The sequence below is a fragment of the Oncorhynchus clarkii genome, unplaced genomic scaffold (assembly GCF_045791955.1).
Source record: "Oncorhynchus clarkii lewisi isolate Uvic-CL-2024 unplaced genomic scaffold, UVic_Ocla_1.0 unplaced_contig_421_pilon_pilon, whole genome shotgun sequence".
NCBI classification, from domain to species: domain Eukaryota; kingdom Metazoa; phylum Chordata; class Actinopteri; order Salmoniformes; family Salmonidae; genus Oncorhynchus; species Oncorhynchus clarkii.
Window position 1 is genome coordinate 1 of NW_027259579.1, and position 22,166 is coordinate 22,166.

At 41.7% G+C, this 22,166-nt stretch overlaps 2 protein-coding genes across 2 annotated transcripts; both read right to left on the bottom strand.

Moving 5' to 3' along the window:
* Positions 1–2,593: 2,593 nt before the first annotated feature.
* Positions 2,594–4,159, bottom strand: LOC139400326 (zinc finger protein 180-like). Its single transcript, XM_071145295.1, has 3 exons — positions 4,154–4,159; positions 3,090–3,796; positions 2,594–2,837 (listed from the first exon to the last, which is right to left on the bottom strand). Exons 1-3 carry the CDS (start codon positions 4,157–4,159, stop codon positions 2,618–2,620), a joined length of 933 nt encoding a protein of 310 aa, XP_071001396.1. The 3' UTR covers positions 2,594–2,617.
* A 6,524-nt stretch (positions 4,160–10,683) lies between these two features.
* LOC139400328 (merozoite surface protein 9-like) lies at positions 10,684–12,665 on the bottom strand. Its single transcript, XM_071145296.1, has 2 exons — positions 12,188–12,665; positions 10,684–10,697 (listed from the first exon to the last, which is right to left on the bottom strand). The coding sequence occupies exons 1-2, from the start codon at positions 12,561–12,563 to the stop codon at positions 10,684–10,686; spliced, it is 390 nt and encodes a 129-aa protein (XP_071001397.1). The 5' UTR covers positions 12,564–12,665.
* Positions 12,666–22,166: the final 9,501 nt, after the last annotated feature.

The window sequence follows — 22,166 nt, forward strand, 5'->3', positions numbered from 1 at the left end:
ATTATTTTTTAATGTTTTTTAAATGTCATGAAAAGCACTTTACAAAGTACTTTTATTATTTATTATAGTCTGACATGTCTGCAGAAATGTTGCAATTTTGTAATGTGTTTTGTTTGGTAAATTGTTTTGTAAATATTAATTCACATTTGTTGTGCCACTAAATAAACAATTATTTAAGTTAATATTGTCAATATTATTATAATCTGTTTTTATAATGGAGGGAGGGTGGACAGGGAGTTAAAAAATAAACCCCAAAAGGTTCTTTGAGGAATCATGATAAGGGGTTCTTCAAAGAACTTTTAGGGGTTCCCACACGGTTTAAAGGATTCTCCCGGAACCTTTACCTTTTAGAGTGTATATTGATGAAAGTCACCTTGTCCGAGAGACATTTACGTAGTTATACACAGCCCCATTTGGGATGACTATTTTGGGGTGAAATAGCGGCCACAACAGACAGACCTGATATCGCCCATAATTCGAGTCACGTGCTGGAGTGGACACACTCCCACCAGTTTCTGAGACAACTGCCCAGACTTTGTAGACTGTTTAATAATGCTTAAACCTCATATTTATCAAATTTGAGTTGATATGAGTTGTCATCTAGTTCACAAAGACTCTAGATATTTAACACTAAATGACCGAATCCAGGGCATAGCTGGCCAGCACATTTAAAATAATAGGAATTCACCACTGAGGGTCACACAGACACTTTTCAGAATGAGGTCCTTCTTCCAATAGTTTCACCAGGTCACCCTGGCCCCTCCCCCCTACAGACCGCACCAATCCCCACTGTGATGAATTCAGTGTTAGGACGGCTCTAGGTCGCCTGCAACCGACCAATGATAGGTGTCTGAGTCGACTGACTCTCAGATAATCTTCCACTGCCTCGGCCCTGTTTACACCTACAAGGTGCCCCCCTCACACAGGAAAACACACTCAGAGCCTACTGACTGGGCCCTGTTTACACCTCCAAGGTTCCCCCTCACACAGGAAAACACACTCAGAGCCTACTGACTGGGCCCTGTTTACACCTCCAAGGTTCCCCCTCACACAGGAAAACACACTCAGAGCCTACTGACTGGGCCCTGTTTACACCTCCAAGGTGCCCCCCTCACACAGGAAAACACACTCAGAGCCTACTGACTGGGCCCTGTTTACACCTCCAAGGTTCCCCCTCACACAGGAAAACACACTCAGAGCCTACTGACTGGGCCCTGTTTACACCTCCAAGGTTCCCCCCTCACACAGGAAAACACACTCAGAGCCTACTGACTGGGCCCTGTTTACGAGGCTTTTATAAAAACTACACTTAGCGTGTTTCGATCACCTCTTTTTATTTAAACTAGGTTTGAGATGTGGTATCCACTCGGCTCGCTGCCTCTCAGATGAAAGGTGGGTCCATCTGCTCCATTCCCAAAGTGTGGTCTCCCTGAGATCCCAAGTTAGAGGGATCCCTGGTGTACCATTTACCCAGGTCGTCAGGAGCGGTCACCAAGTGAAGATTAACATCCCCAAATGTGGTTAAGTTCTTTAATATCAAATGAGGAAACAAAGTTATCACACAATTAAGTGTTATTCTTAAACTAAATCTTTATTCACTTAATAATAAGGGAGCAGGTCAATACAACGCATACATAAAGATAATCAATTGAGTGCTCTACGATAATGATGCCTGGTCGATGAATCACCCCCAGACTACTCGTTGAGAGCCCCGAGACAAAAGTACAAAGGTCTTTTATAGCTAAGATACACCCCTTTCAACCTATATGACCAACAACAGATGTATAGAACGGGTCACAAGGTTAAGATTTGTATGAAAGATACTTATAATTCTCAGCAGACAGTGTCTGCTGTAAAAACAGTACCCTGTGTAGAAACCAGGGTCTGGCCCTGGGGTCATCTCTCCCTGGCACCATAGAGAACATAAACATTAACTCGTGCTCTGGAATGCGGTCTCTTTAGGTTTTATCACACAAAAGACATTGGAAATCTCCTGTCAGTGTTATCTCCCAGAGGCCCATCCTCAGTAGAACACAGACAGTATAGTTCTAAGAACCCTCTATTCTGTTGCATAAAACAACCATTTGATCCAATAAAAGTATTATAACATATTGTTGAAGTTTTGCTCTCAGTGTCCACTGAAAGTTGACGAGTAACAACAACTGGGACCTAAAAGACACCCACCATGAGACCCACTAAATCTGCCCAAGAAGAGGCGAACAAAAGAAAAACCTGCACCAAACTTAAAAACAGGAAGCAAACCAAAACGTTAGTGCAACTGAAGGTGTTGATTTGTCTGGACCAGCTCAGGTGAAACACCTTCCCACTAATGAGATGGACAAGCCAGCACAGGTGTAACACATACTGACTAACGAGGTGACACCAATCAATCTCTTCCATTTCAGAGCCTGGATTTTTCCCCTGAGGCTAATATCCAAATTATGTTGAAATCAATTGATAAGGGGGCAAACGTTGAGGCTTCTACATTTTGACACTATTAAAATAATCCTAAAACAATGTTAAAACATTCTACATTGTGACATTAATTCGTTGAAATCATGAAACAACTACTTCATGTATGTATTTTCTAATATTTGATCAGAGATCATTTATCAGATTATCTCTGGTCACAGCTATGAGCTTTCTCTCCTGTGTGTGTTCTCTGGTGAAGAGTCAGAGAGCCAGATGAAGCAAATCTCTTCCCACATTGACCACAGCTATAAGGTTTGTCTCCTGTGTGTTTTCTCTGGTGCACTGTCAGCTCTCCAGATTGACCAAAACCCTTCCCACATTGATCACAGCTATACGGTTTCTCTCCTGTGTGTGTTCTCTGGTGTTGAGTCAGGTGGACAGATCGAATAAAACCCTTCCCACATTGATTACAGCTATAAGGTTTCTCTCCTGTGTGTATTCTCTGGTGTTGAGTCAGAGAGCCACATGTAGTAAAACACTTCCCACATTGACCACAGCTATAAGGTTTCTCTCCTGTGTGTATTCTCTTGTGTTCAGTCAGAGAGCTAGATGAAGAAAAACTCTTCCTACATTGACCACAGCTAAAAGGTTTCTCTCCTGTGTGTCTTCTATGGTGTACAGTCAGAGTGCTAGATGTAGTGAAACTCTTCCCACATTCACCACAGATATAAGGTTTCTCTCCTGTGTGTATTCTCTGGTGTCGAATCAGATGGCCAGATGTAGTAAAACTCTTCCCACATTGACCACAACTATAAGGTTTCTCTCCTGTGTGTGTTCTCTGGTGCACTGTGAGCACTCCAGATCCACCAAAACTCTTCCCACATTCACCACAGCTATAAGGTTTATTTCCTGTGTGTGTTCTCTGGTGTTGAGTCAGAGAACCAGATGAAGTAAAACACTTCCCACATTGACCACAGCTATAAGGTTTCTCTCCTGTGTGTATTCTCTGGTGTTCAGTCAGATTGCTGGATGTAGTAAAACTATTCCCACATTGACCACAGCTAAAAGGTTTCTCTCCTGTGTGTGTTCTCTGGTGTACAGTCAGAGTGCTAGAGGCAGAAAAACTCTTCTCACATTGACCACAGCTATAAGGTTTCTCTCCTGTGTGTGTTCTCTGATGAATTTTAATGCCCGATGAGGTGAATCTCTTCCCACAGTCAGAGCAGCAGTGAGTTCTCCTCCCTGTGGATCTCTGCAAGTGTTTCTTGAGGTGTTCTGATCTGGAGAGACTATTCTCTGCCTCTTCAGCATCACAAGGTTGTTGAGGCTCCCCAGAGGACCCACGATAGTCAAGTATATCTCCTGTGTGAACAACAAAGTCAGACTGATGATTAAAGGCCCACAACAGCGGTAATCCACTGTAAAAGGTGATGCCAACAGCATAGCCATGATGTTGTACAACAATTGATGTCTGTAATGAATGTTAAAACTATTTGACAATTGTCTTAAACAAGCAAGAATAGTCATATTTTGTCTTGTTTTCACATTAGTAGTAACATCCATGATTGTAGGCTAAAATTGCAGCACGAGGGCAATGTGACTGCAGAAACTCCTCCCTGCTAATGAGGAAACCGATAGTTATGGATGTACTATATCTGCCTGGAGCAAAAATGGTGAGCAAAGATTTTAGTTTTTCACAATGTATTCTGAATATGAATGGGGGAAAACTCAGGGGAGTAACCTCCATTTCCAGGTTGCTTATGAGAGCATTTCACACTACTTTGGATTATACATTTAAGGCTCATTTGAATGTCCTGCTTAATATAATGTTTGCTACAGTATTATGAATTATGTGAAATTATTGAAGAACCGCGTTAATGACAGTATCCATTTGGGTGTCAAGAAAGTAAAGATTCTATTTTTTATTTCACCTTTATTTAAACAGGTAGGTCAGTTGAGAACAAGTTCTCCTTTACAACTGCGACCTGGCCAAGATAAAGCAAAGCAGTGTGACAAAAAAACAACAGAGTTACACGTGGAATAAACAAACATGCAGTCAATAACACAATAGAAAAATCTATATACAGTGTGTGCAAATGGAGTACGGAGGTAAGGCAATAAATAGGCCACAGTAGAGAAGTAATTACAATTTAGCAAATTATCACTGGAGTGATACATGTGCAGATGATGATGTGCAAGTAGAAATACTGGGGCCTGTTGCACAAAAGTAGAATTAAGACATCCGGGATAAATGACTCAGCTGAGCTCAATGAAGCCAAAACATGTGCGTCCAGGCTTAATTGGTTGCACAAAGACCAAGCCAGGATGAGCAGACACGGATTCATTAAGCCAGGTGAAACCAATCCTGGATAGGTGCGCGCTCACGGCTCACTCAAATAGACCCCGCCACAGATCACAGATTAACTGATTTACCATGGCAACTAGAGCCGCGTACTTTTCCCCGTCGGAAGCACAAATCCTCATGGAGGCATACGAGGAGGTAAAATATATAATTAAGAAGAAAGGCAACACCGCCACAGTGATAAAGCAAAGAGAAAAAGCGTGGCAAAGTATTGCAGACCGCCTGAATGCGTAAGTAGTGCACAATTACACACTCACCGCTCCGCTGAAACATCACAATTACAATTCAAATATTTAATTCACATCTCCAAAAATGCAGTTGTACTGTAATTATGAAACGGTTAATTTTTTTTATTGAAATGCACTGCAGATATGAGTGAAATTGTGTAAAGTAACTCCATCACACTGTATAAAGCTATGATAAAAATTTTGATATTTTTACTGAAAACAAGACAAAAATACCAAGTAATTTTTTGCAGTGTGACTCCATTAAGTGTGTGTGTGTGTGTGTGTGTGTGTGTGTGTGTAGATTAAACATGAACGGGCCAAAACGGACATGGCAGCAGGTCAAAATCAAATACAAGAACATTCTGCAGAATGGTATGGTCCCTGACTAATATTTAACAAAGCACAAGCATATATTGTACCCAGAAGGTGCCTGCTCACACATTGTCTGTACTGTTTTAGCAGTGAAAAAGAATACCCACAGACAAGGCACGGGTGGTGGGTCACCAAAGGCTGACCTTACCCCAGCAGAGGACATGGCCTTGGAGCTAAATAAAGGCAGGCCCGTCTTAGAGGGGATCCCTGGGGGGAAAGAGACGAGCATAGGTTCCTCCCAAGATGCCACCCGCTTCATTCAAGGTATGTCCTTCCATCTCTACATGGGATACAACCACATTCATATTGAATCAATTTGGACTGTCTGACTTTGGCTTACCTATTGCCTTGCAGTGTCTGGCAGCACTGTGTTCCTGTTAGAGCCACCAGCACAAGCACCAGACGATGCTGATCCAGTGAGTACTCCATCAAAGGCATACTGTAGGCCTGGCATGTCTTGTCTACTAGCTTCAATATGAATCCGATTAAATGTGATAGGGTGAAGGCCCCAGTGCAGCAGCAACAGCACATGATGGAGACGATGATGAGGAGGAGACCATCTCTCTGGATTCCAGAAGGCATGAGGTATCATGTTAAGACTGTGAAAGTACTATTTACTCTACAATGGTGAGGAGTCCTCATCAAAATCAAAAAATCTAATTTCTTTTACAGGACCCAGATGCTATACAGTGGGAAAACCAGCCTGGCAACATAGTGCGTATTAATAAAAGGACACCACATCCTGCCAAATTCCAGCTGCGCTAATTGTATTGTGTTCACAGAGCTCACAAGCTATCAGAAAGTTGTATGGCAACCACCTCCGGTGCCAAATAGAACTGGCAGACATAGACATTCAGTACAAGAAGAAAAAGATGGAAAATCTTGCACTGGAGTTCGAAATAAAAAAGAGGACAATTAGGAAACTGGACCTTGAAATAAAAAAACTTGAGAGGGAGGTGAGATATGCCTTCAATGTACACTGTATGCTAACTGTAACACAAATGTATTAATCATTATTTTTCTTTCCTCCCCCAGCTCCAAGAAGATGACACAGCTCAAAATAAAAATTAGGTATATTCTCGTAAAGTCAAGTGAGCCATGACATATGAGCTCTTATTGTGAGCACACAGGACGGTGGCATCTTTCTAAGGTTTTTTTTATTTTCCCAGCAATCAGTACAACCAAGTCAACGTTATAAGGCATCGCCCTCTTTTGCCCACCCCCCCCAGCACCAGGTGTGGCCACTAGCCTATATGAAGGCCCAAAATTGTGTGTTCCTTTCTGCTCTGACAATGGCATGCCCATTCGTGCGAGATGTGGTGGATGAAGAAGCACTTGTGCTGAGGAGAGCCTTCAGGTGAGAAAGGGTCTTCAGGGACCGGTTGGACCCACTGGCCTTCCCTGATGACCATCTATATGAAAGATACAGGTTTTCTGCAGATGGCATCAGGTATCTATGCAGACTACTGGGTCCCAGGATTAAGCACCGCACTGCACGGAGCCATGCACTGAGTGTGGAGCAAATGGTTTGTGTGGCCTTGCGCTTTTTTGCTAGTGGAGCCTTCCTGTACTCAGTGGGGGATGCAGAACAGCTGAACAAGGCCACAATTTGCCGCACAATAAGGAGTGTGTGTCTGGCTATCAAAGCATTAGCAGATGTCTTCATCTCCTTCCCTGGCCACAGAAGACTCTGTGACATCAAAGAGGAGTTCTATAGGATTGCAGGTAAGAGGATCTACAAATTACAGGACAACTGTTAACACATAGTAGGATACTCATTACTTTGTGTGACAGGTTTCCCCAATGTCATTGGTGCAGTGGACTGCACACACATAAGGATAAAAGCCCCCTCAGGTGCCCATGAGGCCGATTTTGTGAATAGGAAATCCTTTCACAGCATTAATGTTCAGGTGAACATAACTTTTTGATATTGTCCATTGACGAACACTCTGCATTGCCAGTGATGTGCATTGATTGGTGTAATATTCCTCATCTTATGATTTCAGATGGTCTGCAATGCTGACTGTGTGATCAGCAATGTTGTGGCAAAATGGCCTGGCTCAGTCCATGACTCCAGAATCTTTCGGGCCTCTGAAATCTATCAGTGCCTATCACAAGGTAAGCCACACAACCCCTATTTATAACCATCATGGCTGTGTCAAGAATATCACTGTGTTTATGAGGTAGTAATGATGAGATTTTGTGTTGACAGGTGAATTCTCTGGTGTGTTGCTGGGAGACAGGGGGTATGGCTGCCAGCCTTTTCTCCTGACACCTTTCACAGACCCCCAGGAAGCACAGCAGGCCTACAACCATGCCCATGCCAGGACCAGGGCCAGAGTTGAAATGACCTTTGGCCTCCTGAAGGCACGCTTTCACTGCCTTCACAAATTAAGGGTCAGCCCTGTTAGGGCATGTGATATTACTGTGGCTTGTGCTGTCCTTCACAATGTGGCCTGCCTGAGGAAGGAGAGGGCCCCCAGAGTGCCACCAGCCATGGACTGGGACAATCCGGCAATCTTCCCTGATGACGACAGTGGTCGGCTGCTGAGGGACCAATATGTGTTGAATTATTTTAGTTAGTATGTGTGCTTTCAATTTTGGTTAAATATGTCCTGCGGTGGCAGAGGAATTTGGGTTTTTTTGGGTTCGTTTTTTGACGAATTTGGCCTCTTATGATGTTTGTGCGGTATACTGTGTGTAATACAAGGCTGCAGGGAGGCTACTGCATCCATTCATTTGTCTGTTCAGTTGATGTGTATGGATTTGTCCTGCATTTATTTTAGTGTGCAGACATGCAGGGTGTGTTATACACATTCAAAGGTCTGTATATGTATCATTTTGTATAATATGCTTAGATTCTGTGCTTTCCATCTTGTAGAGTCACTGTGACTTCAGTTTTGAAAGGAGCTGATGGTTTACCTGCTTTGTTTTGTCCTTATTCAATAAAGGAACATAATGTTACACATTGTGTTTTTATATTCATATGGAATGTGTATTTGTTTATATGACAGAGTACTAGGGCCACACTGAAGAAAAAGGATAAAGTCATAAATTTATGAGGCTGGTTCTTTCTGCAGAAAAGCTACATATTGTTTTTACAGTTTTGATACTTATGACAATGTGATACTTAATATTCTGGCACATCAGCATGTCTTTGTTTATGAAACCATACTGAAGTACAATTTCACGAAATGCCCCACATCTGTCATTTTAACAACTGTCCTCCTTTAAAACAACTGGTTACAATATTATGACTTGTGTTTTTTTCCCCTCTGTGGCCCTAATATTCTAGCATTTTATATATAGCCGTATAGTCTATGGGAAACTGTAAATTATCTAATGATAGCAACATCATCTAAAAATCATTTTTTATCCAAAATCATTGAAATTAATGATCACAAACGTTTAAATAACAGTGGGTCTAGTTATATGTGATAACAATGTATAGTGAGCAGTGAAATAACTATTGGTTTCCATTTGTGGTGACTGCTGACTGACATTAGGGATGAGATTAAATAGATCCTGGAATTTAGCCTGGTCTGGAGCAGGCTAGCTCCACAGAATAAATCTCCATGGTAATTTATACCATAACATATCCTCCTGCCCCCTATCCATCTTTAGTGCAACCGGATTACGGATCAATTGAGCCAGGATCACCAAGATATCCTGGCTTAATCCCTTATCCTAGTTTTGTGCAACAGGCCCCTGGTGTGCAAAAAAGTAAATAAAAACATGGGGACGTGGTAGGCAGTTGGATGGGCTATTTACAGATGGGCTATGTACAGCTGCAGCGATTGGTAAGCTGCTCAGATAGCTGATGCTTAAAGTTAGTGAGGGAGATGTAAGTCTCCAACTTCAGCGATTTTTGCAATTCGTTCCAGTCTTTGGCAGCAGAGAACTGGAAGGAAAGGCGGCCAAAGAGGTGTTGGCTTTGGGGATGACCAGTGAGATATACCTCCTGGAGCACGTACTATGGGTGGGTGTTGCTATGGTGACCAGTGAGCAGAGTTAAGGGGGAGCTTTCCCTAGCAAAGACTTATAGATGACCTGGAGCCAGTGGGTTTGGTGACGAATATGTAGCGAGGGCCAGCCATTGTAAGTCAGAACCGTCCAGAGTAGTGATGCTAGTCAGGCGGGCGGGTGCGGGCAGCGATCGGTTAAAGAGCATGCATTTAGTTTTACTTGTGTTTAAGAGCAGTTGGAGGCCACAGAAGGAGTGTTATATGGCATTGAAGCTTGTTTGGAGGTTTGTTAACTCTTGGATCTACCCATCCCGGATCCGGGAGAATTGTCATCAACTGACACTAAGTAGCATAACGCAACGGACAAAAAATCTTACTAGAAAATATTCATATTCATGAAATCGCAAGTGAAATATATTCAAACACAGCTTAGCCTTTTGTTAATCACCCTGTCATCTCAGATTTTGAAAATATGCTTTACAGCCAGCAAGACAAGCATTTGTGTAAGTTTATCGATAGCCTAGCATAGCATTATGCCTAGTTAGCAGCAGGCAACCTGGTCACGAAAATCAGAAAAGCAATCAAATTAAATCGTTTACCTTTGATGAGCTTTGGATGTTTTCACTCACGAAACTCCCAGTTAGATAGCAAATGTTATTTTTTTCCAAAAATATTATTTTTGTAGCCGAAATAACTCTGTTAGTTCTTCACGTTTGGCTGAGAATTCGACCAGAAATTGCGGTGATGACTTCGCCGAAAAATATTCCAAATTAGCTCCATAATAGCAACAGGAACATGGCAAACGTTGTTTATAATCAATCCTCAAGTTGTTTTTCAAATATCTATTCGATAATATATCAACCGGGACTGGTGGCTTCTTAGTAGGAAAGAGAGAAACAATGGCCGCATTTGTCTTTTACGCACAAAACACTCTGAGACCTACTGTAGGACCCATAACTTCACTAACAATAACATAGACCTACTGTAGGCCCCATAACTTCACCTAACAACAACATAGACCTACTGTAGGGCCCATAACTTCACCTAACAATAACATAGACCTACTGTAGGACCCATAACTTCACGTAACAACAACATAGACCTAGGACTATAAATCATTTCATATTTCAGGTGATACATGGAAACTAAAATGTCTTTGTCATGACATTTCATAACCTGATCACCAGATAATTTTGTCAATAATCCCACTAAGCTACTCTGTAATGTGTTGTCATTCTAAATGTCCTGAATAAAGGAAAATAGCTCTGTGTGTTGTTCAATAGCCTATCCATCAAGGAACAGTGCTCTACACATTATGAGCTAAGTATCTCTGTGTCCAAACAGACTAACGAGACCCTACTGTAAATCAAGCAGACAATAACACATTATAAACACCAATTTGTTAGGGATGTTGGATCCAACATGGAGCACGGCATAACTGTCTTTACCAGAGTAATGAATGAAGAAGCACTTTGGTTGTTGTTGCATGTCGTGATGTTTGTCATTTGACTGGAATTCAGAAAATGATTTCCTGGATCAGCTGATGATAGTTGAACATGTGACTGTAACTAAACAGCTACAGTATTAAGAATGATGTGTAATTATTGAAGAACCGCGTAAGTGACAGTATTGATTTGGGTGTTAATAAAGTTATTTGGGTCAATAAAGTTAAGGTGACTCTTGGTTAGAACCACTGGATTTTGCAAACTCAAATGAATTATAATTTCTGTGCCCATGAAAACTGTTTTCCCAGCGTAATATAAGGAGACACTAAATGTTACGTAGGTAGAGTGCATTTCAGAGATCTGACTCCCAAAATATGTACTAACAGGACAATAACCTAAACCACAAGGCCAAATCTACACTGAAGGAGCTTACCAAGATGACATTGAATGTTCCTGGGTGGCCTAGTTACAGTTTGGACTTAAATCGTATTGAAAGTCTCTGGTAAGACTTGAAAATGGCTTTCTAGATCAAAAACCGACTTGACAGAACAGGAAGGATTTTAAAAAGAATAATGAATTTCACATGAAGATCAGTCGCCTATTGGATGACATCACGACTTCCCATCAAGCCAACTCCTTAAATACCTTACTATGACATCACTCACTCCTTCTAGTTTCCAGTTGTCTAAAAAAACACTATTTTGCTCAAAACATTTATTTTGTTTCCCTTTAGTGTGTTTATACTTTAGTGTATTTGTATATCACTTTTCAATAGGAAAAGTTAAAAATCACTGGAGGACGTCATGAACAATTCATACAATACAAAAACATATTCAAGAGTAGAACGCCCTTTTAAAATTCACACATTAGTTCAACAACTGCAGAGTTTGTGTCCCTGTTTTATAAGATAGTACTCACTGTATTTACTGGTGTTAATCAGATCAATGTCCCTGTTTTATAAGACAGTACTCACTGGTGTTAATCAGATCAATGTCCCTGTTTTATAAGATAGTACTCACTGTATTTACTGGTGTTAATCAGATCAATGTCCCTGTTTTATAAGATAGTACTCACTGTATTTACTGGTGTTAATCAGATCAATGTCCCTGTTTTATAAGATAGTACTCACTGTATTTACTGGTGTTAATCAGATCAATGTCCCTGTTTTATAAGATAGTACTCACTGTATTTACTGGTGTTAATCAGATCAATGTCCCTGTTTTATAAGATAGTACTCACTGTATTTACTGGTGTTAATCAGATCAATGTCCCTGTTTTATAAGATAGTACTCACTGTATTTACTGGTGTTAATCAGATCAATGTCCCTGTTTTATAAGACAGTACTCACTGGTGTTAATCAGATCAATGTCCCTGTTTTATAAGATAGTACTCACTGTACTTACTGGTGTTAATCAGTTCTCCAGTCTTCTCTTCTTCGTCCTCCTCTAATGTGACAGTAATCTCCCCCTCTTCGTCCTTCCTTAAAAAAACGTCTTCATCTTCTTTCACTGTCACAGTAACCTCCTTCTCTCCAAAACCTGCATCCTCCTCTTTCTCTTCCTCCTCTTCTTTTACTGTAACATCCTCCTCCTCCTCTTTCACTCTGAACGCGTCTTCCTCGTCTTTCACTGAAACGTCTTCCTCCACCTCTTTCACAGTAACAGCCTCACCCTCTACTTGTTCTTGTATTGTAACAGCCTCCTCTTTGACGAGAGCTTCTTTCTCCGTCCAGCAGATCTTCTCTTCTTTATCAGGAGGAGAGTAGCTTAGTGAACTCATGGTCGGGGATAACAGCTAGTTAGCATTAGCGACTAGACTAGTGCTAACTTGACCAGACAGCTAATTGACTTACAACGTAAATATTAAATTAAATGAGGTAGCTAGTTGTTTACACATAAGTATGTTTAAATCATAGTGTTAAATAAACTAGTAAATTGTCTAAAGAGCTTGAATGTTCCGACTTTGTTGTCCAGCGAGCTACCGAGGTGACTGCAGTTGTTGAAGAAGCTTTCCGTCCACTAGATTATACGTCACAGTAGAAACATCGCCTGAAAGAACCATATCGCCATCTGCTGTCTGGAGGGAGGAAACGCAGTTGAGGAGGGAAAACTTTTTTTCTTCTTCATTGAATTATATTATAAAGCAGTTTAGATAAACGTTTTTTTCCTCTCCATTAAATAAGAATATTATGTCAACACGTACAAAGAGCAACAAGTGTTGTTTGATTAGTTCAGGTTTTTTATGAGATTCTAAAAAAAACTCTACATCAACTCCACATCTATATTTCTGATTCAGTCAAATAACTAGATTTCAAAAAAAGCACCTAGTTATTGATACCCTTGATAAAGATGAGCAAAAACTCCTAATTATCAACCTCTTCCTTCACATCTGACTCCTGATGATCAACCTCCTCCTTCACATCTGACTCCTGGTCATCAACCTCCTCCTTCACATCTGACTCCTGATGATCAACCTCCTCCTTCACATCTGACTCCTGATGATCAACCTCCTCCATCACATCTGACTCCTGATGACCAACTTCCTCCTTCACATCTGACTCCTGTTGATCAACCTCCTCCTTCACATCTGACCCCAGTGATCAATCCAGAGCGTCTTCTTTCTTGGGGGGAATCCCGATGGACGACATCATCCAATAGGCCGTCATCACCACCACCGCCCACAAGTTAATTGTCATTCAGGTTATCAATGGGAAGAGCATCAGCAATATGTCCTGTCTGGTAACTTGTCTCATTTAATGGATTTGGACAACATTCACAAATTCTACAGCACAACGGCAGAGTCATGTCTTACGTGTAAAACTAACAATGACTCAATAATCCTTCTGGGAATGTTATGACGTCATAAAGTTATGGGAGGAGTTAGAAAGTTGGCTGTCAGAAGTACAGTTATACAATGTAAAATGACTTTTGATCAGTCTGTCTGCAAGAAAGAAAATAAAAAGTTGAAAGTGAGTGGGCGACGGAGAGAAATAAAATGGTGCTGATGCGGCGCTGGAGACGGGGGTGTGTTCTAGTGGGTCTGGGCAGGTGTGATGTAGTTAATGGAGATGGAGGTGTGTTCTAGTGGGTCTGGGCAGGTGTGATGTAGTTAATGGAGATGGAGGTGTGTTCTAGTGGGTCTGGGCAGGTGTGATGTAGTTAATGGAGATGGAGGTGTGTTCTTGTGGGTCTGGGCAGGTGTGATGTAGTTAATGGAGATGGAGGTGTGTTCTAGTGGGTCTGGGCAGGTGTGATGTAGTTAATGGAGACGGGTGTGTGTTCTAGTGGGTCTGGGCAGGTGTGATGTAGTTAATGGAGATGGTGGTGTGTTCTAGTGGGTCTGGGCAGGTGTGATGTAGTTAATGGAGATGGAGGTGTGTTCTAGTGGGTCTGGGCAGGTGTGATGTAGTTAATGGAGATGGAGGTGTGTTCTAGTGGGTCTGGGCAGGTTTGATGTAGTTAATGGAGATGGAGGTGTGTTCTGGTGGGTCTGGGCAGGTGTGATGTAGTTAATGGAGATGGAGGTGTGTTCTAGTGGGTCTGGACAGGTGTGATGTAGTTAATGGAGGTAGAGGTGTGTTCTAGTGGGTCTGGGCAGGTGTGATGTAGTTAATGGAGACGGGTGTGTGTTCTAGTGGGTCTGGGCAGTTGTGATGTAGTTAATGGAGATGGAGGTGTGTTCTAGTGGGTCTGGGCAGGTGTGATGTAGTTAATGGAGATGGAGGTGCGTTCTAGTGGGTCTGGGCAGGTGTGATGTAGTTAATGGAGATGGAGGTGTGTTCTAGTGGGTCTGGGCAGGTGTGATGTAGTTAATGGAGATGGAGGTGTGTTCTAGTGGGTCTGGGCAGGTTTGATGTAGTTAATGGAGATGGGGGTGTGTTCTAGTGGGTCTGGGCAGGTGTGATGTATTTAATGGAGATGGAGGTGTGTTCTAGTGGGTCTGGGCAGGTGTGATGTAGTTAATGGAGATGGAGGTGTGTTCTAGTGGGTCTGGGCAGGTTTGATGGAGTTAATGGAGAAGGAGTTGTGTTCTAATGGGTCTGGACAGGTGTGATGTAGTTAATGGAGATGGAGGTGTGTTCTAGTGGGTCTGGACAGGTTTGATGTAGATAATGGAGATGGAGGTGTGTTCTAGTGGGTCTGGGCAGGTTTGATATAGTTAATGGAGATGGGGGTGTGTTCTAGTGGGTCTGGGCAGGTTTGATGGAGTTAATGGAGATGGAGGTGTGTTCTTGTGGGTCTGGGCAGGTGGAGATGGAGGTGTGTTCTAGTGGGTCTGGGCAGGTGTGATGTGGTTCATGGAGATGGAGGTGTGTTCTCGTGGTTCTGGGCAGGTGTGATGAAGTTAATGGAGATGGAGGTGTGTTTAACGTTTGCAAGCTTGAGCTTGATATCGACCTAGTGTGACCTTCCTGGTAGCGTCTCTCAAGTCAACACAGGAAGGTGCAATGGATGGATAGTTCATTTATTTCCAAAGCTGCAATGATGGGACACACACAGTATGGATGAATGATCAGTAGTGACGGGATATAAATACCACTCCCACAGCAATTCTACATTAATCTGCCCTATAATATACTAACAAAAAAAACAGTTGAAATGTCTATCAAAGTTATTGATCGTATAGTGGATTTAACAATTCCTACTAATTCCTCATTTACTATAATAAAAATAAATACATTATTTCCATGTGTCTCATATTCACTACATCAGAATACACTGTCATCCATTTTAGTATCAAAAAATTATCAAATTAACCTGAAATATTACTCAAAGTCCCCCTCTGGTGGCGAAGAAGTATAATACACCTAAACTAACAAAACCGGGCTGATAAACTGGCTGGTGTTCATGAGTTTATAAAACATATACTTTATACATTTGTCATAAATGACCTGCATTGATGAGACACGCAGTGTGGATGAATGATCAGTAGTCGACAGGGTAAAAATAGCACTCCTAAAAGAAGATGCATTTTCCAGTTAGATACCAACTTGAAAGAGGGATCTTTAGCATAAAACCCACATGGAAAACAGAGATTTGGCAAATAACATATAAAGAGAGGCTGACTTGACACCAAACCAACAACAGTAGTTACTAAAACATAAATTGCTAATGTGTGATTTAAAACGTGGATTTAATGATGTAATGTCAATTTTATACATTTCTATCCCAGGACCACTCAATTTTCAAATTCTCCATAAATCTGCTGTGGATTACCCAGAATCCTATACCTTTATCACACGAGCGGGGCAGCGGTCTAAGGCACTGTTCTTAAATGAATTGCCTAGTTAAATAGAGGATACAAATATTTTACACATGTAACTTCGTTACACCGTTACACTGGCAAACAAACTCAGTAGCACAGAGAAGATCATCCATATGACGTTGAGAAATACTGCATTGTGTGTAGTTTGGAAGAGTCACAAAATAAGTTAATAAATATGTAATAACGCAAAAACATAACTGTATGTTCTTATAGGTAACCATATCGTGATTACAACTAGCTTACTAAGTCTTTAACCACACTGTATTGTTACACTGGTGAGTTAAAACTCATGCTTCCTACACTTTAACTTGTTGTCTGAAGATAAAATATACATTTTACTCAACTGCGTTACCCACTCCAGTCAGCAGATGGCGGTCTGGGAATTTAAAGTTATGCTGCTGGTGTGACGTTTAATGTAGTGGACGGAACGCTTCTTTCAACATCAACAACAGTTCGTCAGCCACCTCGGTAGCTTGCTAGACAAATAGCCGAACCAATAAAGCTCTTTAGACGCTTTAGTGTATATTAGCCACTGTGTTTTAAACCTACTTCTGTCGTCTAGTTAGTTATCCGATTGAATTTCATATTTATGGTGTTGTTGTTATTAGTCAGCTAGCGGGCTGGTTAAGTTAGCATTAGCCTAGCTAGCTAACTTCCCCGACCATGCGGTCACAAAGCTACTCTCCTTCTAATGAAGAGAAGGATATCACAGTAAATCAAGAAGTAGAGAGTGGGGCCTTTACTGTGAAAGAAGAGGAGGACGCGTTCAGAGTGAAAGACGAGGAAGATATCACAGTAAAACAAGAAGTAGAGAGTGGGGCCGTTACTGTGAAAGAAGAGGAGGACGCGTTCAGAGTGAAAGAGGAGGATGATGTCACAGTAAAAGGAGAGGAAGATGCAGTTTATGGCGTGAAAGAGGAGGGGGAGGGGATTACTTTTACATCGAAAAAGGAGGAGGAAGAAGAGGAGGAACCTGGATATCTGGGCCCGGTTTCCCAAACGCATCTTAAGGCATCCAATGGTTCTAACGATGAATTTAGCCATAAAATGGTTTTGAGAAACCGTTCCCTGATTAACACTGGTAAGTACTGTCTTAACAACAGAGGCACAAACTCTGCAGTTGAACTGATGTTTGGTGTTAAGGTGGAAATCTGCAATTGCTACATCCATATTATGACTTTTAAATTATTTATTTACAGCCATTGATTCTTGAAGAATATAACACATGCCTCATGAGCTGAGTTCAACTGTTGTACCCCATCAGAACCCCAAATAAGCTTTTTTTACTATAATGTTTAGAAACAATGTAAATCAACACTGTATAGCAGTTAAGAACAAATTCTTATTTTCAATAACGGACTAGGAACAGTGGGTTAATTGACAGATTTGTACCATGTCAGCTCGGGGATATGAACTTGCAACCTACTAGTCCAACGCTCTAACCACTAGGCTAGCCTGCCGCCTCAACATGGTTAAAACTATAATGTTGATATCATGGATGGTCAGTCCTTGCATCCATAGGTCTGTCTGTAGTTACATTTTTCCAACCCCATAATCTTTTATTACCAAAATAGTGGTGGAATGACAGATTTGTTATTGTTTGTACTGCAAATTGCTGGGTTTTGTGTTGTTTTTTTAAGCAGCAACAAAATGGCTGCCCAGAGACTTGGTTAACAGCTGAGGGATGGGGGAAGGAGAAGTGTAACCACTCTCAAATTCATAGAGAACGATATTGAAGAAACCTTAACCCAACACCTAGCGACCTCGTCAAGAAGTTCAGACATCTTGGCGTAACAGTTATAAGGTGTTGATTTGACAGTCGCTGGACCCAGGTTTGAGTTCAGCTCAGGGCTACCCCCTGAATTCAATACACTATGAATACAAGGACTGGCCATCCATGATGTCATAATGATAGTTTAACCAGGTTTCTAGGATATATAGTATATTCTAGAATTCATCCATGATGTCATAATGATAGTTTAACCAGGTTTCTAGGATATATAGTATATTCTAGAATTAATCCATGATGTCATAATGATAGTTTAACCAGGTTTCTAGGCTATATAGTATATTCTAGAATTGATCCATGATGTCATAATGATAGTTTAACCAGGTTTCTAGGATATATAGTATATTCTAGAATTCATCCATGATGTCATAATGATAGTTTAACCAGGTTTCTAGGATATATAGTATATTCTAGAATTCATCCCTGATGTCATAATGATAGTTTAACCAGGTTTCTAGGCTATATAGTATATTCTAGAATTCATCCATGATGTCATAATGATAGTTTAACCAGCTTTCTAGGATATATAGTATATTCTAGAATTCATCTATGATGGCATAATGATAGTTTAAAGGTTTCTAGGATATATAGTATATTCTAGAATTCATCCATGATGTCATAATGATAGTTTAACCAGGTTTCTAGGATGTACAGTGGGGCAAAAAAGTCAGCCACCAAATGTGCAAGTTCTCCCACTTAAAAAGATGAGAGGCCTGTAATTGTCATCATAGGTACACTTCAACTATGACAGACAAAATGAGAAAAAAAATCCAGAAAATCACACTGTAGGATTTTTTATGAATTTATTTGCAAATTATGGTGGATATGTATCTCCCTCATTTTTCAGAGTAAAAGCCTGAAACAATGCCTAAAGAATGACCACATGTAGAAGAAGCCATAGAGATCGTGACCTGGGTCCTACGTCTTTGTATGGTGGATAGGCTTTCAATGGAAAAACAGCCTTTCAAAATAATAGTACTTCCTGGATGGATTTTCCTCAGGTTTTCGACTGTCATATCAGTTCTGTTATACTCACAGACATTATTTTAACAGTTTTGGAAACTTTATATTTTCTATCCAAATCTACTAATTATATGCATATCCTAGCTTCTCGGCCTGAGTAGCAGGTAGTTTAATTTAGGCACGCTTTTGATCCAAAATTCTGAATGCTGTCCCCTACCCTAGTGAAGTGAAGCATTCTGTTTAATTAAATAATTAAGACACACAAATTACTCGAGGTCATAACTAGAGGGAGCCGCTCGTCAACATAACCTGACCGGAGGGAGCCGCTCGTCAACATAACCTGACCGGAGGGATCCGCTCGTCAACACAACCTGACCGGAGGGAGCCGCTCGTCAACATAACCTGACCGGAGGGAGCCGCTCGTCAACACAACCTGACCGGAGGGAGCCGCTCGTCAACACAACCTGACCGGAGGGAGCCGCTCGTCAACACAACCTGACCGGAGGGAGCCGCTCGTCAACACAACCTGACCGGAGAGAGCCGCTCGTCAACACAACCTGACCGGAGGGAGCCGCTCGTCAACACAACCTGACCGGAGGGAGCCGCTCGTCAACACAACCTGACCGGAGGGAGCCGCTCGTCAACATAACCTGACCGGAGGGGGCCGCTCGTCAACATAACCTGACCGGAGGGAGCCCCCCCTCCGCTGCTGGACTTTGTCAATTCTGCCGTTCTGCTCCTGAAGTTTGCAGTAATAGACTAATAGACTACAGATAGACTAGTAATAGACTACACCAGCAGTATGCAACCTTTTCCAGTTGGAGTGCAAATGTATCTGACCATTTCTACCAATCTGTGTGCCAGTTATGATTTTCATATGCACATTTTCGTGGAACAGTTTCATTTAATTTATAATAGTATCTCAAAATTATTGTCTGTGATTAATATCTATATCTAAATGAAAATTATAGATATCTAAAAGTAACTTTTATTGCCATTGCCAACTATGTAAAAAAAAAAAGCCTACATAAAGCCAACAAATAAAAACATTGCTTTCTGCAGGTAGAAAATATCCCGATAAATGGCCTGTCTACAACAAACTTGAAACATTGTATCAACTATCAACTGGGTCAGGAAACTCGTATAGCAAGCTTGCAACATTGTATACAATATTCTAGGCCCTCAGTTTCCTGCTCCAATGAGTTCTGGACAGACACAGTAGGTGTAGGCTATTTGTGAAAAGGATAAGAAGTAAATCAGGTTTTTTATGACATTTCCACTGGATCAGAGCATTACATTTTTCCCTTTTATGCCGAGTGGTTATCGAAAGGGCGAGAGCTAGAAATATTTTACAAAAATACTTTGAGGAACTATTGTCATTTGCAATTGATTCTGGTTAGACTTTGTTTACTTGCTGTTTGAGGTGAATTAAGCATTACTTTGAGAAGCTCCACAACTCATTAGTGTTGGTGCGTTAAGACAATCAGAAATACTATCGGACATCCCCAAATGGGCACATTTATAGGCCTACATTTGTGTGCAGGCCAGATAGATTAATCCTACTTCTAAATGGTGTGCGTCCTTACTCAACATTGACAGGAGTGTTTCAAATGAAAGACAATGAATAAATTGACAAAACTGACACATCTTGTAGGGTCAGGTCTGGGTGGTCTGCCAGGGGACGTTTCATTTAGTATCCGTTTGGGTCGGCTGGGGAATGATTGTATTTCCCCATAGTATGTTGTACCGAAGTTGACCGACTGAAAGGGAGTGATTATAATTACACTTCCCTGAAGGAGGGAATCGAGGTTCAACACCTGTTTTCAACTAGGAACAGATATAGCCCTTGGTTCACTCCAGACCAGACTGCTCTCGACCAGCACAAATACGTCCTGTGGCCTACTGCACTAGTGTCGAATAGTCCCCGCGATATGCAACTGTATTAGAGAAGTCAGGAACCAATACACACAGTCAGTTAGGAAAGCAAAGGCTAGCTTTTTTAAACAGAAATTTGCATCCTGTAGCTCTAACTCCAAAAAGTTTTGTGACACTGTAAAGTCCATTGAGAATAAGAGCACCTCCTCCCAGCTGCCCACTGCAATGAGGCTAAGAAACACTGTCACCACCGATAAATCCACGATAATCGAGAATTTCAAGAAGCATTTCTCTACGGCTGGCCATGCTTTCCTCCTGGCTACCCCAACCAACAGCTCCGCACACCCCGCAGCTACTTGCCCAAGCCTCCCCAGCTTCTCCTTCACCCAAATCCAGATAGCTGATGTTCTGAAAGAGCTGCAAATCCTGTTCCCGTACAAATCAGCTGGGCAAGACAATCTGGACCCTCTTTCTAAAATTATCTGCCGCCATTGTTGCAACCCCTATTACTAGTCTGTTCAACCTCTCTTCCACAGTCATCCCCCTCTTCAAAGGGGGTGATACTCTTGACCCAAACTGTTACATCCATCCTGTCCTGCCTTTTCTAAAGTCTTCGAAAGCCAAGTTAACAAACAGATCACTGACCATTTCGAATCCCACCGTACCTTCTCCGCAGTGCAATCCGGTTTCCGAGCTGGTCACAGGTGCACCTCATCCACGCTCAAGGTACTAAACAATATAATTTCCGCCATCGATAAAAGACAGTACTGTGCAGCCGTCTTCATCAACCTGGCCTGTTGTCCGGACCTCTGGCAGTCTTTATGGAGTTACCACAGGGTTCAATTCTCGGGCCGACTCTGTATATATCAACGATGTCGCTCTTGCTGCGGGTGATTCCTTGATCCACCTCTAGTCAGATGACACCATTCTGTATACATCTGGCCCTTCTTTGGACAATGTGTTAACAAACCTCCAAACAAGCTTCAATGCCATACAACACTCCTTCTGTGGCCTCCAACTGCTTTTAAACGCAAGTTAAACTAAATGCATGCTCTTCAACCGATCGCTGCCCGCAACCGCCCGCCCGACTAGCATCACTACTCTGGACGGTTCTGACTTAGAATATGTGGACAACTACTAATACCTAGGTATCTGGTTAGACTGTAAACTCTCCTTCCAGACTCCTATTAAGCATCTACAATTTGCTTCCTATTTTGAAACAAAGCCTCCTTCACTCACGCTGCCAAACATAACCTCGTAAAACTGACTATCCTACCTATCCTTAACTTCGGCGATATCATTTACAAAAAAGCCTCCAACACTCTACTCAGACTGCATCCAGTTTGCTATCACATATTTGTCGCCAAACCCGCTGGCTCCAGGTCATCTATAAGTCTTTGCTAGGCCGCCTTAACTCGGCTCACTGGTCACCATAGCAACACCCACCCATAGCACGCGCTCCAGCAGGTAGTACAGGAAGTATATCTCAC